The sequence below is a fragment of the Pyrgilauda ruficollis genome, unplaced genomic scaffold, assembly GCF_017590135.1.
Source record: "Pyrgilauda ruficollis isolate IOZ18807 unplaced genomic scaffold, ASM1759013v1 scaffold10, whole genome shotgun sequence".
Taxonomy (NCBI): Eukaryota; Metazoa; Chordata; class Aves; order Passeriformes; family Passeridae; genus Pyrgilauda; species Pyrgilauda ruficollis.
Window position 1 is genome coordinate 6,646,669 of NW_024508101.1, and position 16,144 is coordinate 6,662,812.

Sequence of the window (16,144 nt, forward strand, 5' to 3'; positions counted from 1 at the left end):
ACTTCATTTGCAGTGGAGATGGTAAAATGAGCTTAGTCTTGATAATTGCAGTATGATATGATATGGCAATAATTTTAAACTGTAAGGAGGCTGGAAGGGGGTGGAAAGCTTTCATTCTTACTGCCATAGTTGCTGTCCTTAAGTGCTGTGTTTTCCTGTGCTTTTATTCAGACAGGCTTAGGAATTTCCTGAAATATTTTGGCTCCACCCGTAGGCTGTAAATATTAACTGTCTGATTAGAGAAAATCCAGTTGTTTGGTAGCTTGTTTCTTTTTTTTTTTTTTCCCTTGTCTTTATAAGCCTTGCTCAGTGCTCACTTGAAACTCCACAGCACCATGTGTTTCACTTGGTGCCATCCAACAGTGCAAATCAGGCAGCAGCCTTATTTTCTGTCACCTCCCTTATGTCAGAGGCTCTCTTTTTGCCTCACAGGAGGTACAAGACGTGGTGTGTGGAGAAATGCAGATGGTTCTGAAGTGGCTTTGCTGGTCCTTCATGCTGTGACAACGTGGACTGGTTGAGTTTGGGGGATGCCATTGGAGGGCCACCCCCAAGCTGGTGCCACCTGCTCTCATTGCTGGTTTCTGACCAGATGTGTCAGCAGCTTCTGGAGCACAAGCTGGCCCATGTTGCTGTAGCTTTGGGTGGAAATACAGGTATTTTGTGACAGGTGGCACCTGACCAGGTATACATGGTCTCTAATGAGTACATCATGGCATGGGTAGTGATTGAAACCCACTTTCAGCATGAAGGTGGCATATTCCAGGAGACCCGTGTGCTTCTTTGATCCCTTAGGTGCTCTTTAAATGTGGCATCAGGGAGTTTGGGATGCTCAGGAGGAAATGGAAGTCCATTAGCTCTCCCAGTAGCTACTGACATCTCATGCATCACTCAGGTTAATGTAATTTTAGGTTCTTCCAGCATCTGTTTCTTGCAGAGGTCATGGTGCTCCTCAGTCCAAACACTTGTTTTGTCAGTATATTCCTCAGTCTGCATCACTGGGCCTTTCTGCAAATTTGCCACTTCAGACCTGTGTCTAATCACCATGGAGATAAAGATGAGCCATAAGCAGAGCCAGAGACAGGCCCTGAAATCCACCCAGCAGAGCTCATGTGCCAGCCCTGTCATGACTTTTCACGTGTTGGATGAGCCACTGAGATGACAAAAACGAGGTGTGACTTCCCTGGGCTGTGCAGGAGCCACACTGCAGGCCTGGCCTTTGTCCCTGGTGAAGAGCAGCACCCTGAATTTCATGGAATCACAGAATGGTTGTCCCATGGCTGGGGATGCCCCATAGTGCAGGAGGGGCCATTTACCTCCCACAGGGGTAGGAGATGCCTCTGCAGCAACTCACTGGGGACGTGTCAGTCTGCAGGCAGATGTGTGGCTTTTTGGTCACTGAGTCAGGTGTGTGCACGTGATGTGGAGCCTCTGCAAGGCTGGTGCCTGCCATGGAGCAGCTGGTGGGCTCTGCCCTGGCTGAGGGTACTGCTGTCAGGCTGGGCTGAAAATACAGATTAACAGACAGGGAATTTTTCTGTGCCTCCTGCTGTTTAGCTGTTGTATTTTTTTGGATGTGAAACAGATTAAATGAAACAACTTTTTCCGCAATATTCTACTTTATTAAAATCTCAGTGCAGTATATGAACTGGGGAGGTAAGTGTTCCCCTGAAAGACTAATGCAAATTTCTTATTTTACTTGGACGACAGCCTCCCTACCTCACTATTCTTGGGAGACAGCGCTCATGTCTCACTCAACACTGCAATTTGCAGGATTTCAGTGGGGAGGAGTTGGCCTGCAAACATGACATTGTTTTTGGCAGTGTCCAAAGGTCATTTCAGTATTTGAAGAATCCCTTCAATCCAAAGCTTAAATTGCTGTCATATATAGGGGAATCGACTCAAACCTATAAGGTCTCACTGTACTCCTGGATACTAACTCAGGCCTCAGCTGGTCTGTGGTACATGCCATAGTGAAAATCATGTTGGTTACTCAGTGCCAGTACTGAAGACAAAAAAAGCATTGGTCTGGTGTTCACAGATACTGATCCAAACATTGTAATGAGGAGTGGAGCTGGAAGTTATCCCTTATATTATGGCTCATCAGTGTGTAAAACTAAAAAGTCTTACGGTGTGTAAGGCTAAAAAGGGCTTTACTCAAAAGTCATAAATGTAATATATTTCTAAATACGTTTATAACACAGGGATTAGGATAGTAATTTAAAAGGTATGATAAAAATTGTTCTGGTAGACCAACTAAAATGTATGACATGTCTGCTCAAGAAAGAGGGGCATAAACTGGAAGGACACTGGAATTGTTATTTCATTGAGGAGCCTACAAGAGCTTAGTTTGTCCAGCCTAGCAAATTGTTCATTAGAATTGTTCTTCCCCCTGTTCATTAGAGGGGGAAGAGCAGTTATCCAAGAACATAGACATAAACTGTCTCCAAATGCATTCAGGCAGGAAATTGGAAGAAGTTTGAGACCATCAGAGGTGTAATGCTCAGCAACAACCTGCAAGCCAGGAAAGTGACAGGTAAAATCCCAGGACTGAGCTCCATAAATCACAATGTGATAAGGAAACAGAGTTCCTTGTAGTAGCAATCAGCTACAGAGGATGGCTCGGAGGCTCCAATCCCACTTGGGTTGGATTGAATGAGAAGTTGTTTTATGGCAGAAGAGGGACTTCTCTTCTGGAAGATAGGGATGCAGATGGGAATGGCAGAGATGGTTGTACAGAAGCAGGGACATGGGCTTTGTGAAATGCTCTTTTCTTCTGCCTGTAGTTCAATGGCTGGATAAAGAAATGTGTCAAAGTCTTGAAATGGGCAAACACCTTTAGAAGTGTGTCCTCAGCAAAGCAAAATCCCAGGCTGAGCCTGGCTGCAGAGGCAGAGGAAGACATCTTTGGGAGCCAGTTTGTCTGCTGGGGCTGGCAGTGTGACAGCTGATCCTCCTTGCACTGACATAAGTTTGAGGGCAGATGCTTGAAAATAAGTCCTTTTGTGATTGTTTTTCACATTTTTAGGCAAGGCATGTGTAAATACATGTGAATGTGCAGCCTTGAATTCCTTGGGCCTGTGGTTTGGAGAAATCCAGAGGGGTTATAACATGCCACTTTGAATTTCTGAATACAAGGGATTTTTTAGGATTTCTGTCTTTATTGTGTCTCAGTATTAGGAGCAGCTGGTTATGGGCAGAAATTTCCAATTAAACAAAAGATGGGGCTCTACTTCAGCCTTGCTGTGGCTTTTTTGTATGGCTCTGGCATGCCAGCATCTGAGACCCTTGCATGTGCTGTAAGAACTTAATTCCCTCTTGTTGTCAACACAGTTGCTCTGGTTGAGTCCCTTAAAAAGTTATGAAAATCTCATCTGAGCTAAAATTAGCAGCATGAAGGTTCAGGGGACCATTTTTCTCTAAGGCAGCCATTAGAGCTTGGACCTCAAGAGCTTGGCAGTGGTGTGAAACTTGTAGCTGTCACAGGGAATTTATCCAGGGGCTAGCATGCATGTTAATCCTTCTTCTGGATATTTTGCAAGACCTGTTGCAAGGGCTTGAGTTATAAAACCTTCAAGTTTCATCAGTTGCTGTTCAGGTCACAAAGTGAGGAAAGGAGAACGGAGATGAACCCACACTGAACACGCATTTACACCTTACATAAAGGTTTTCACCATTCTGGTGAGGCAGAAAGTACATTATCTGGGCCAGGCATCTCTGGGGGACGTGTGTCTCACTTGTGCCTGTCATTGTGCCACGGTCATTGTACCATCTTGTTCTTTCTTGAGCCCTCTGAGTTCAGCAAACTGTTTCACTCCTCAAGAGACTGAAGGCTTGCATGGGGCAAGGAAGGAGTAAAACAGACCAAAGCGACCCTGTCCCCCACACCTGTGTAGAAGTGGGAAGCAGACAAACTAATTTACAGCCTGGTAGAGGAAGGACAAAAGGTCCATGAAGAGCTCTTCCTTGCTGTAGATCCTGAGAGCAGAGCAGCGTGGATGGAAAGCTGATGGCCCCGAGGGGAAGCTGTTCCTCGTGTACCCTGCTCCCAGGAGCTGCAGCTGCCTCTCATTTTGCCCGCTTACACATGTGCACGCTGGAGTATTTTACCCAAAAGCTGCCTTTCAGCACCTTTTGAAAAGCTCTCCAGTTTCACTTTGAGGTAGGCTAAGTCCATCACCTCCCCGGTGAACTCTCTCAGTATCTAAATAGCCCGGCAGTTAGCGGCTCTTATTTCAAGGCTGGAGCTGTCTAAATCCAGCCTCCAGGCATCGGACTGTGCCGAATGCTTCCCAGCTGCTGGATGGAGCAGCAGTCCTGCACACGGAATGCTTTCTCTGTGTGTGATGCCGGTGCTGCATGGCTTGGGGGCAGCTGGAGTGGGGTAAGAGGTCCTGGAGCTGTTCCCCTGCCCTGGAACGGAGTAGATGAAGTGTGAGCACATCCCATGCTGCAAAAGAGCCAATGGCAAAACCATGTCTGGACATTTGCTCCATTTCTATATCCTGGGGTGTTGCCCTGATTGTGGTGAGCCAGTGGAAGCTGAAAAAATTACTTAATCCTTGAACAATCTTATTGTCAGGGAAGGAATCAGCTACTTTTGGTGGGTCACAGAAATCAAACCACTCTCACCTGACATGGTTTGCTCAATTCTGAAATTTGAAGAGTATGTGTGGAGGTCAGCAGAGGTGAGAGGCTGGGGAGGAGCAGGGAGTGGAAAAGGAAACTGAAAAACCCTGGCCTACCCAACAGAGACTTCTCCTGGAGCTTTATTCCAGTGTGCAATTACAGCTTTTCTGAGTTGCAGTGTTATGCAAGCGTGCTGCCCCTTAGAAATCCCAAGAGCATGTTATGTGGGATACCCAGGGGAATGATCAGTGATGATCAATGCAGCAGATGATCGTTATCATTATCATTCCTGGTGCTCCAGGGGACCCTGAGCCCTGCATGGACCTCGCAGCATAGACCGCTCTCGACGCTGTTGAAAGCACTGATCTGGCTCTTTTAAATCCAAATTCAATTTCTGCTTAAAAAAAAAAAAAAAAAAGAAAAATCATGTCATAGGCTTTCACAAGTCTAAAACGTGTGGACATAGGGCCTTCATTGAAATGTTCCTCTTTGATGCCAGCAGGAAGCAGCGCTTCCGCGGGATCTCTTACAGCCGAGAGCTGCTCCAAAGGCTTGGCAGGGAGGGATGTCGTCCTCGACTGGGGAGCAGCAGCGCTCCGACGCCTCGGCTGCCGTGGGAGAGGAGCGTGCGGAAAGCCGCAGAGCGTGCCAGAACAAATAGCACTTAGAAAAATGATTTTTCCTTTGTTCCCTGCCTTTGTCCCTCTGCCTTAGGAGCGGGTTTCCAAGAGCAAGCGCGGCGTTGCGGGATGCCGGACTGCCCGGCGCCAGGATTGCATCTGCCTCCCACTGCCGTGTGCCGGGATGGGCGCTCGCGGCTCTGGGGGTGACACAGGCCTGCTCCCAGCGGGGCTCTGGGCTCTCAGGGGACACTCGGGATCCCTCCAGGGTGCCTGCCTGCATCCCCACACTTGGCAGAGCCAGCCAGCAGTTCCCACTCTTCATTTCAGAGCATCTGGCCCTGCTGTAAGGATTGTTTTGCTTCAAAAAAATAAATCAGGGCTTTGTATCCTAATGGCCTTGGAAAAGGAGGACGTGCCAGACTCGGGCCAAAGCACACTGAACCCGTTTTCCAGGCTCACACGTGCTGTCATCTGTGGAGCTTGTGTGTGAGTCAGTGTGTACAAGAACAATATTTCACAGACATATTGGGAAGGTTATTTGCATGTGGTTTGTTTGGGATTTTTTCCCCCTTGGTTTTCCAAGCAGGACATACAAAAGACATACAAAAGCATCAGGTTTGTTTCTCTGTCAATTTTAAGTGCTCAGTGTAAAGGATCATTAAAGCCTGACGTGTGCTGTTCAGAAGCTGGCACTGGGGAGGAGCAGGCAAGCCACAGGAGCAGCCCTGCTCGCCCAGGCCAGCACAGGCTTGTCAGAGCCACTGGCTGCCTTCTTCCCTCAGCAGCCAGATCCCGTGGGAGTTTGCACGCAGCAGTGAGCCAGGAGAAGGGGCCACAATTGAGCACACACACATCAATGTGCCACCAGCTCCCTGTGCTGCCACGGGACATCCCTGGCTGTCATGGAATGGGCTGCCAGGGCTGTGGTACCCTGGCACATTCCCAGGGGAAATGATGCTGTCCTGGGTACGGGGGGGACACTGGGGAATGCTGTGTTTTGTGATGCTTTACTGCACTGTGCCTGAGTGCTGGCTCACTCACCGAGGTCCCCCTTTTTGGGGACATCTGCGTTCAGGCATGCTACTGCGCACAGGCCAGCACGTCCTGCTCTCACAGGGCTCTTTGAAAAGCCTTGCAGTTGGTTTTGCAGTTGGTTTGGTTTCAGGAGAGCCAGGCAGGATTGCCCAGCTGGAGCTGTGAGGGCTGAGCAAGTCAGCACCCGTGCCAGGACACTGTGAGCTCCTTTGTAGTCCATCCCAGCCATGCAGTCATCCCAAACAGCCCGGTTTGGTGGGTGCTTTAGGAAGGGGTGTTGTGCTCAGGGCGAGTACGACCAAATGCTACTTCCCAACAGCAATTTGTGGCCTAAGAAATATGATATTTCCCCTCCACCTACTTTAATTCATTGATCAAAGAGATCCTTCGCCAATAGCTTGAATTTACAGGATGTTTGCAAACTTTTCCTTCTAGAAGGTGTAAGGCTTTGCTCACAGATATGCTCATGTGGGTTTTGTCTTTGGTCACCCTGGGACCATCAGGACATGCTGTAGTCCTGCCTTTATTTAGCAGGGCCAGGGTAGGTTTGTAAACTGTCAAAGTTAAACTGGAAACATACTCCTAAGAAGACCACAGAGCACAAAGGCATTTGTAAACTAATGTAATTACTCTCCTCAGTGCCTTTGAATAAAGTTGGCTCCAGTTTAAAGGTTTTTTCCTACCCTGTCTTTACATTATGTTCTTTCCTTTCTCCTGGTTTGTTACTTTTTTAATTTCTACCTCCCCCTTTTCCCCTCCTCCCTTTTAGCATCAAGCAGCTGTTAATTTCCAAAATATATCAGTTTTTGTTAGCAAAACTTGTTGTTTGGACATTTTCCTTGTGAAGGTGAGAATAATACCTTGGGAATCTGCTGTGCCAGGTTCTGGTAGCATGGAGCCTGTCCAAGTGGGACTTCTCTGGGGCAGGATGGAGCTTGCCCAGCCTGCCAGCATCCCATGGCACCTACAGGCTAGCACCCACAGCTGTCCCTGTGTCCAGTGCCAGACCTTGCCCATAGCATCTGCAACCTTGAGATGTTGTGTGAAGCTTTATTTTAACTCAGGGTGATGTTTTCCAGTCTCTTTTGGGATTTCTCTCATGCAGATGTGAGCAGAAGTCAGAGTGAAGTGGGAAAAATGGGAAAACTGAGGATGAAACCTAGTCCAGCCCCACAAGGGGCTCCTGTGTGTTAATGATGCTTGTTGGGATAACCACGGGCAGAGCAAATCTGTTGTGAGGGGAAGTGGGAGGATGCAGAGCTGCTGGGTTGTACAGCAGAAGTATTTAATAATAAAACAGTTACAGATACTGCATAGTTTAAAGAGGAAATGTTATCTCTCTGGGGTCATTGCTTGCACTGTTACCCTTATCTGGGTGAACTCCTGTGGCAGAGCCTGTAAGGGCAGTGAGGAGCCATCAGCAGGCACGTGGGGGGTCTGGCCCTGGCCCTGCAAGGCTCGCCAGCTACAAGGCTTGTGCATGCTGCAACACAGAGCTGGATGGAGGAGGAGTTACTTTTCCATAAAACAGTGACCTTTTGTACAAAAGCAAAGTGCAGACTGAGCAGTTTTAGTTTCCCAGCAAGTCAACACTTTCTGCAGGCTTTTTCCCTGAAAAGCCAGGTTGATCTAAGAATCCCCTTTTCCTTCTATATTTTTGAGCATCGCACAGACCTGGGCACAGAGGCAGGAAGGCTGGCAGCCTGTGACCCTGTCCCTCCCAGTCTTGGGTCTCCCATCCAAGGAGCTGGGTTCATGCCATGGGATCAGGGTGATGGATGAGAGAGAGTTACATGCACAGGCGTGGCCTAATGTCAGCCTGGGCAAGGAGTGTCCTTCTGCTCTTCGTCTGCCCTCTGGATGGATCTCCTGGGATAGAAGTGATGTCCCGGGTGAAAGGATCTGTGCATCCCTCTGGTTCCAGACTTTCCCCAGAATGGGCTGGTGGCTGCAGAAAGCTGTTGGCAGGCGTAAGGGTTTTCTCCCCGTGAGATGTTCCACAGGTACTGGACAAGGATTGGCGACTGCCTCTGCTCCATCCTCTCCATGAGCACTCCTCTAGAAGGTCCCTGTAGCTGATGCAGATCCAAAACAAACCCTTTCAGGTTATTTCAGGCAACAGAGCACAGGTTGGAGCCTGTTGTATTTATTTTGTTTTGCTTCTCAAACCAAATTGCCCATCCCTGCCAAGCTATGTTTGCTGGTGTGATGGGAACCAGTTCCTGCAGTCCTGCTGGGAGTAAATGGAAAACTTCCCAGCGGAAGCAGGAGCAGAGCTGGGCACGTACGTCCTGCTGGATTGTGCTCCGGGAAGGCAGCACCCAGGCAGCTGAAGGAAGAGCTCCCATCCTTGGTTTTTGCCCAGGGTGAGCGTCTTGGGGCTCGTTGCTGTAGTAATTTGGCAGCTCTTAAAAAAAAAAAAAGTAATTTATGGTCTCCACCGACTTCAAGGACTGGGTGGGCAAAAAAGCTTCATTGCATTTGCAAGAAATCAAAACATTGCAAGAAATCAAAACACAAGCTAACCAATGTGAGCACAGGGCACAGTGTACAGCCTCTCTGCACGTGGGGAATTTGGCAGGAGAAGCCACAGGAGTGTGTGCTGGCTGGGCACGCACAGCGTGGCCGTGTGGGAGCCTGGCAGCCCAGGAAAGGGTCTGGTGTGGCAGCCAGGGCATTGCAGGGAGATTTTCAACTCAAAAACACTGCTGCAGACTTGCTGCATGAACTTAGGGAACTCATTTAACGTCATGATGCTACAATTCGTCCTTTGCAATGTGTATATTTGCTACCTTGTGTAGCATGTCATAAGAATTTTAGTTTTTAATGTGCTTTGATGTTCCTGGATGAAGCATGCTCTATAAATGCAAAGTAAGTATTCTAATGTATGTAGTTTGTTTTCTTTTTAACATAACAAAATATTTCGCAGCCATTCTTTCTTTGACAGTTTCCATAGCTGGTGGGTCTGTTTCTGCTGCGCCTTAGCAAAACAATTTTAGGGTTTTGCAGTGGCATATGCTCAGCATGTTCCTCAGCTTTGCAACACAAGCAGTTCCCCTGTCATCAGCACTGCAGACCTGCCTGTGGAAATCTGCTAAAATCTCCCTTTCTGGAAAGCCTGATGATGGGGAAAGGTGGATGGTGACATCGGTTTGGGAGGAACCATAAATTGAGAAAATCACTGGAGCAGCTCTTGCTCTCAGGTAGTTCTGAATGAGAGCAGGGAGTGAGATGAATGCAGAGCAATTATTCCTGAATAAAGCTAGATTTGGATAGTTATTTTGGAATAAAAGGGTATTCCTTTTTGTAGAAGGTAACTGTGTGTGAGCCACCCCCATCAGCCTGCAAGCCCATGGGTGAGCTCCTCTGCCAGCCAGCCCTGTGTAACCCAGCCCGTGTCCCCACTCCTCCCAGTGGCCCGCAGCACCCTGTGATCTGCAGATGCTGTGGGGCTGTGCAGGCAGGGGGGGCTTCTCTGGAGAGAGCTGGCCCAGGTGGTGCTTTCTAGGCCAAAGTCCAAAGCATACAGCAAGGGACAAAGCTGATCAGAAACCACTGCAAATGAAGTGTTATTTGGGAAAAGCCCTGTGAAAGCTGCAGGCAGTGCAGCCACTCCAGAATGAATTGCTGATAGCTGAGGGAGCATCTCGGGGCTAATCCCACCATGGCAAAGGCAGAGAGCTGTGCACACTGGGAGAACAGCCTGCATCTCTCCAGCCAGGAGCAGATTTAAGGAAGCTAGCCAGCCCTCTGCTTCTGCCCAAGCATCCGGAGACATCTGGGGCTGCAGTGAAGCCCAATCCCAGCTGAGCTTACCTTTACCTTCTCCTGGTTCTTCCCAAGCTGTTCAGTGTCCCTGTGGCCATTCTGGAGCGGATCCTCAGCCAGCAAGTCCCCTCCTGGTGCTGGCCCGGCCCTTGAGTGCACATCCCAGGTGTGGCAGTCGGAGGAGAGATGCTGGGGTTCAGGGTGTGCTTCCTCTCCGGGCTGCACTGCGCTCCCAGCGTCGGGCACGCTGTTCCTCAGCCTTTTTAATAGCTGATTTTAATTACACGCTCTGAGACGAAAGAGAAAAACTAAGCCTTCCAACAGATTTTATCTGCTGTTTATTTCCACAAATTGCTGCAGAAAAAAGCCCTCAGGGGTTTGATGGAGGTGGAGGCTGAGATAGCCGGCAACACGGAGACTGCTGGGGCGCAGCCTTTTTAACCTCCCTGCCGAGGCAGGTGCCGACACATCCCCGCAGCCGGCGCAATGCTCACGCTATGGAGGCTGACAGAGCAAACGGTAACGTGCCCACCTCGCCGGGGCTGCCACCCCCCTGCCTTGAAGGAGAAAAGAAAACAAACCTGAAGCAGCTCCTGGCAGTGTTTCTCTGCTCGGAATCTTGGGGAAGACCCAGTGCTTGCTGCCTCGGGGGGTGGTTGCTGGCCGGGCACAGGGGCATGGGCTCGGCCAGGGAACCCCACTGCAGTCCCCTCTTTTGTTCCGTAGGTGCACCAGTACTACAGCTGCCTGCCCGAGGACAAGGTTCCCTATGTCAACAGCCCGGGAGAAAAATCTCGCATAAAGCAACTTCTTCACCAGCTGCCACCACATGACAATGAGGTCAGTATCCAGAAAATGTCCTTGGACATCGGCAGGGCTGCGGATGGGGAACGGACGCTCCTCCTGGGGTTGCTTGTGGGAAGCGTGGCTTTCCTTTCTTAACTCCTTTTGCTCTTCAGGGGGATATACTTGAATTTCAGTCATGTTGCTATTTAAGTTGCTGTATTTGCTTCCTGCTTTGATTGTTGGAGGTGGGGAGTTGTTTGTTTCTAAAGTTAAATTTTTTTTAAGTCGTCTTTCTTCAGTTGTCTGAAATAAAAGCGTTTCCTCAGCCCTTGGAGGCCAGGGCCCCGTTAAAAGTGGCTTGGAATGCTGTTGAGATTATCTAGAGACAGATCCAAAGTTGCAAAAGCCTTTTCCCAGGTGCTGCTTCCGACTCACCTTGGAGTGGGAGTGAGTGTGCTAAGGAGGGGCTTTCTGGGCTGAGCATTGCGAGCTGGGAGAGCCTGAGAGGCCACAGGTTGAGTCAAAACCAGTCAGAGCAAAATAAACCTTCTTGCATCTCGCAGGAATGACGTGAGGCAGCAAAAAGGGTCTGGTTTTTGACGTCCTGATCTCACCAGTGAGAACAATGGCTTCTGGTAACCCACAAAATTTCCCTGTGTAAACAAAAAAAAAAAATATTTTCATGCTACTTTCTGAAGAAGCCACTCTGGGAAATACATGCAGGTAACTTGTTTGATCTCAGTCAGATTTTAACAAGTTTGCCTGCGTGTGGCTGGGTGCCATGGGCACAGCACTGTCAGCATGGGGGGAGCTCTAGGCACAAAGAAGGGACTTCTTCCTGTACACCCTTGGGTCCCAACCTGCCTGCCTGCTTCCCTGGCAGCTGCTGGAAACCCACAGCCTCTGACAGCCAAAAAACATAAGAATAAATACACACAAATGCTGGTACTGCAGCCTGTTTTCCTGCAAGTTGGACTTGTAGGTCTGTGTGTATTTTCTGCAAATTGACAGATTTTGCATCCAGTTTCCCTTCATGCTCAGTTTTCCTCCTTTTAACATTCAAGGTGTGCTGGTTGCTCATGTGAATAACCCTGCTCAGCTCCATGAGCCTGCTCTCCCAAGTAACGGAGGGTGGATTGGGCACTGGTGCTACATTTGACCTCCCTGGCTCTTCAGTTGTATTCCCCATTGAAATGCAACCAGCCAAGGGCTAAGCCTGCAGGATGGAAATAGCCAGGAAAACCTCAGAGTTTTATAAGCTTCAGGGAAATTGCATCATTCATTGTTTGTATCCTTTTATTTTACTTATTTCCTTATTACCTTGCAATGCAGAGGTTTTGCAAATGAGCAGGCTTGATCCTGTGCTGGAAGAATAGTTCACAAGTCACTGGAACTCTGTCTTTCGTGCAGAGAAAAGGGTCTGTGCTCTAGAAATGCCAGTGGAATATTATTAAGACCTCTGCCACAGGAGGCTGATGGAGAAAGCAGGAAAACCCATCAGTCCAGTTGCTGGTCTCTGGGTGGGTCTCTGAGAACCCTGCTTTTAAGACTTTTCTACAAATTGAGTACCCAAAGAGCAACAATCCTCCTGCCCTTTTTTCTCATCTCAGCCTCTTGAAATTGTGACCAAACCCCAGATATCTGAAGCCCATTGTTTCTCCAGCCTCCCCACAGCCAAGGGCAGAGGTTTGCAGGACCCATGGAACATCCCTGCCTCACAGGGCAGCGAGCCAGGGACACCCCAGGCACTGAGCATCACTTGTGTTTTTTAGGTTCGCTATTGCAATTCACTGGATGAGGAGGAGAAGAGGGAGCTCAAACTCTTCAGCAACCAGAGGAAGAGAGAAAATTTAGGGAGAGGCAATGTCCGGCCATTCCCTGTAACCATGACAGGAGCCATCTGTGAGCAGGTAGGTAGTGGCTGATGAACTGGTACCTGCATCACCCAAGTTAAGTGAAACACATCTCCTCTGAAGACAGGCTGAGAGAGTTGGGTTGTTCACCCTGGAGAAGAGAAGTTTCTGGGGTGCTTCAAAAACTTTTCCAGTACCTAAATGGACTACATGAGAGCGGAACAGGGACTTTTTACAAGGGCATATATTGATAGAGGGAATGGCTTTAAACTGACAAAGGGCATGTTTAGGTTGGATATTAGAAAGAAATCCTTTCCTGTGAGGGTGTTGAGGCAATGGCACAGGTTGCCTAGGGAAGCTGCAGCTACTTCATCCCTGAAAGTGTTCAGGCCAGATTGGATGAGGCTTTGAGGAACCTGGAGTGGTAGAAGATGTCCCTGCCCATGGCATGGGGATTGGAACTGGATGATCTTCAGGTCCCTTCCAAGTGACACCATTTCACAATCACGAAACAAGCATCTGCCTGTGGCCCTGCCAGGTGTGAGTGCTGGAGTGTGTCAGGGCACCTTTCAGGATATTTAACATGGAGTTGTCAGTTCAGCTCCTGGCATTGTGCAGGGCACTGATTGTGAGAGCATCCTGTAGGTGATGGGGGCAGTGGGGTCACCCACACGCCTCCGTTAATCCCTGGCTTTTCTGGCAGTGCGGCGGCCAGATCAATGGAGGGGACATGGCCGTCTTCGCCTCACGTGCGGGACACGGCGTCTGCTGGCACCCTCCCTGCTTCATCTGCAGTGTCTGCAATGAGCTGCTGGTCGACCTGATCTACTTCTACCAGGATGGGAAGATCTACTGTGGCAGGCACCACGCCGAGTGCCTCAAGCCCCGCTGCGCCGCATGCGATGAGGTAAGAGACAGCATCTGCCATGAGCTGCCGCCTGCTGGGTGGCACAGAGGGTTGGGTGGCATTTCCCCTCCATCCCTGACTTTTTCATGGAGTCATGCACACCAAACTGGTGGCTTGGTTGTGCCAAGGATTCGAGCAAGCTTTTCCTGAGGTTTCAAATATTCTTGGTTGCAGTCTGCCTAGGACTGTTATGAGTTAGGGCCTCATCTACACACAGGAAGCTGGGGGGTTTCCATGAGTGTTTTAAGTAGAAGCACAGCCCCCTGTCTTTGTGATTTTAGCCCAGCTGAGTGTAGTGATCCTCCCTTCTCCTCCATTGCCCCAGAAGAAGCCCCTGGTGGGATGAGGGCTGTATTTCTTACAAGTCAGTCATGTCTCAGTACACGCCGAGCTGAAATAGGCTTTGAGAGAGGCGATTAACAGGCTATAGGAAGCTGAACAAATAGAATACAAAACTGAGATAGAAAACCATACAGAGTCGCCTCTGAGCACTTCTCAGTTGTCAATCTCTGTTTAAAAGGCTGGTGAAGGAAATTGCTCTGGTTTTTAGGTATGAAAACCATAGAGTGGAAAACCGTATATACTGTAAAATACCACGTCCCATCCTTGTAAGCATGTAATAGTAAATATCCAAGGCTATATGCACTTCAAATATAAAGAGCATTGATGTATGTGTCCAATTAAATTTGTAGTGTTACCAGTGAAAGACAGCCCTAACCGTTCAACCGGCTCTATTTCTTTGTAGCTTAGGCTGGGTAGGTTTTTTTTCATGTATTTTTTATCCCTGCAAATTCTTATTTAATTCTTTCATTCAGCTCATTCTTCAGCATGCTTTTCTTCCCCTAAAACATCAAGTACTAATTGTGAGAAGCAGTAATTCAGGGGTAGGAGGATCTGCAAGGGAAAAGCTTTTGGTGTATTCTGTGCCAGCGTAGAGAACCAGGGAGCAGATCTGAGTCTGCTGGCTCCCTTGGCTTTGGGAGTTGAGATGGGGTGGGGATGAGAAGAAGACACAGCAAGAAAGTATTTGCTGAAGACATTTTAGATGGCTGCTTCTTCAGCTCATCCTTAACAGTGCTCTGTGCCTCAGTTTCCCCACTGGTATAATGACTGCAATCACCTTTACAGTCAGCCAGGCTGGGGTAGCAGCAAGATGAGGAGCCAAGGTTCCACCATATTTTCTTCTTTCTAGAGAGCTTCCACTTTTCCTTGTGTTTTTGCTCATGCTTTGTGGTCAGGTCTCTGTTCAGAGATGAGTAAATGTGTTCCAGTAAGCAGCTGCTCTGTTCTTCAGAAGTCCACCAGATCGATAGGTTGTATATAAGTGTGTTTATTACCCTGATCGACCTCTCTGTTTGATGGGTGAGCTCACGAGCACATTACTGCAGCTCTGCCTTAACACTTTGTAGTCTGGGCACTAACACGCTTCTGAGGAATTTGCATTTTAATGGATTTTCCTAAGAAATGATGGGTGCCCCTGCCACAAACCAAACTATGGGAGTTTCCCATGCAGGACTGGAGGAGTGAGCTGTAAAATTTGGAGGGTGCATCAACAAAGGGGCCCAGCTGCCATGCAGGACAGGAGACACAAAGGTTGGTGTCTGCATCCCGGGTCCCTTTTCCGACCAGCTCCGTTCCACACTTGTGTTTCTTCCCGCAGATCATTTTTGCCGACGAGTGCACCGAGGCCGAAGGGCGGCACTGGCACATGAAGCATTTCTGCTGCTTCGAGTGCGAGACGGTTCTGGGGGGCCAGCGCTACATCATGAAGGATGGGAGGCCCTACTGCTGCAGCTGCTTCGAGTCCCTGTACGCCGAGTACTGCGACACCTGCGCCCAGCACATCGGTACGCGCGGGGGGCACGGCCCGCTGGGGCTTGCTGCTGACAGGAGCTGTTGCGTTGAGTTCTTGACAGCACCGTGGGGCTGCGGGCAGGACTGTGCATGGCTGGGGCTACCAAATGTGTTTATGCCTCTCTCCCATCCCACCAAGGAGGTGACATGGTGATTTATTTGGTTAAACTGCTGTTTATTCCTTTTTGTAGTCAGAGAGGCGAGGATTATCAGAGGGCAACTTCAGGAGCAGTGGCAGCTAGTGGAAGCTTTCTCTGGCATAATAAAATTTCTCTGGCACATTTTTTTCCCTTTAAATCTCTTTTTCCTGTAAACAGCCTGGCTCTTTGACTCAGATTTTTCCCATCTAAGCTTGGCAAAGGATCACATGATTTGATGAGCTACTGTCAGAAAAGATGCTTGTTCATTAGGCATCATTATTGTTTCTGGGCCTTTTTCAATCAACTTGCAGATAGATGTTCTCAGAGAGAAAGAAATAATGCATCAGGGTCAATTTGTGTTTCTAGAACAGTGATTTAAAATGCACTTCAGTCAGGGGGCTAGATGTCCCCAAGCTGGGTGGGCTGGGAAGCCCCTTGCTGCTCTCCCCAGCTCCCTTTGCCACTTGGCTGAGCACAGCAAGCACGCAGACAGTCCTTCCTTTGTCCATGGAGGTGAGCTGTTCAAATACTTAATATGCTGCAGAAAAA

General features: G+C 48.8%; 1 protein-coding gene across 2 annotated transcripts in view; it reads left to right on the forward strand.

Annotated features, from left to right (window-relative positions):
- Positions 1-16,144, forward strand: part of PRICKLE2 (prickle planar cell polarity protein 2) — a 102,344-nt gene that overhangs the window by 72,447 nt on the left and 13,753 nt on the right. For both annotated transcript variants that reach the window (XM_041466228.1, XM_041466237.1), the window contains 4 exons: positions 10,782-10,895; positions 12,614-12,751; positions 13,398-13,601; positions 15,262-15,448. In XM_041466228.1, coding sequence (XP_041322162.1) covers positions 10,782-10,895; positions 12,614-12,751; positions 13,398-13,601; positions 15,262-15,448 — 643 coding nt within the window. The remainder of the gene's footprint in view (positions 1-10,781; positions 10,896-12,613; positions 12,752-13,397; positions 13,602-15,261; positions 15,449-16,144) is intronic.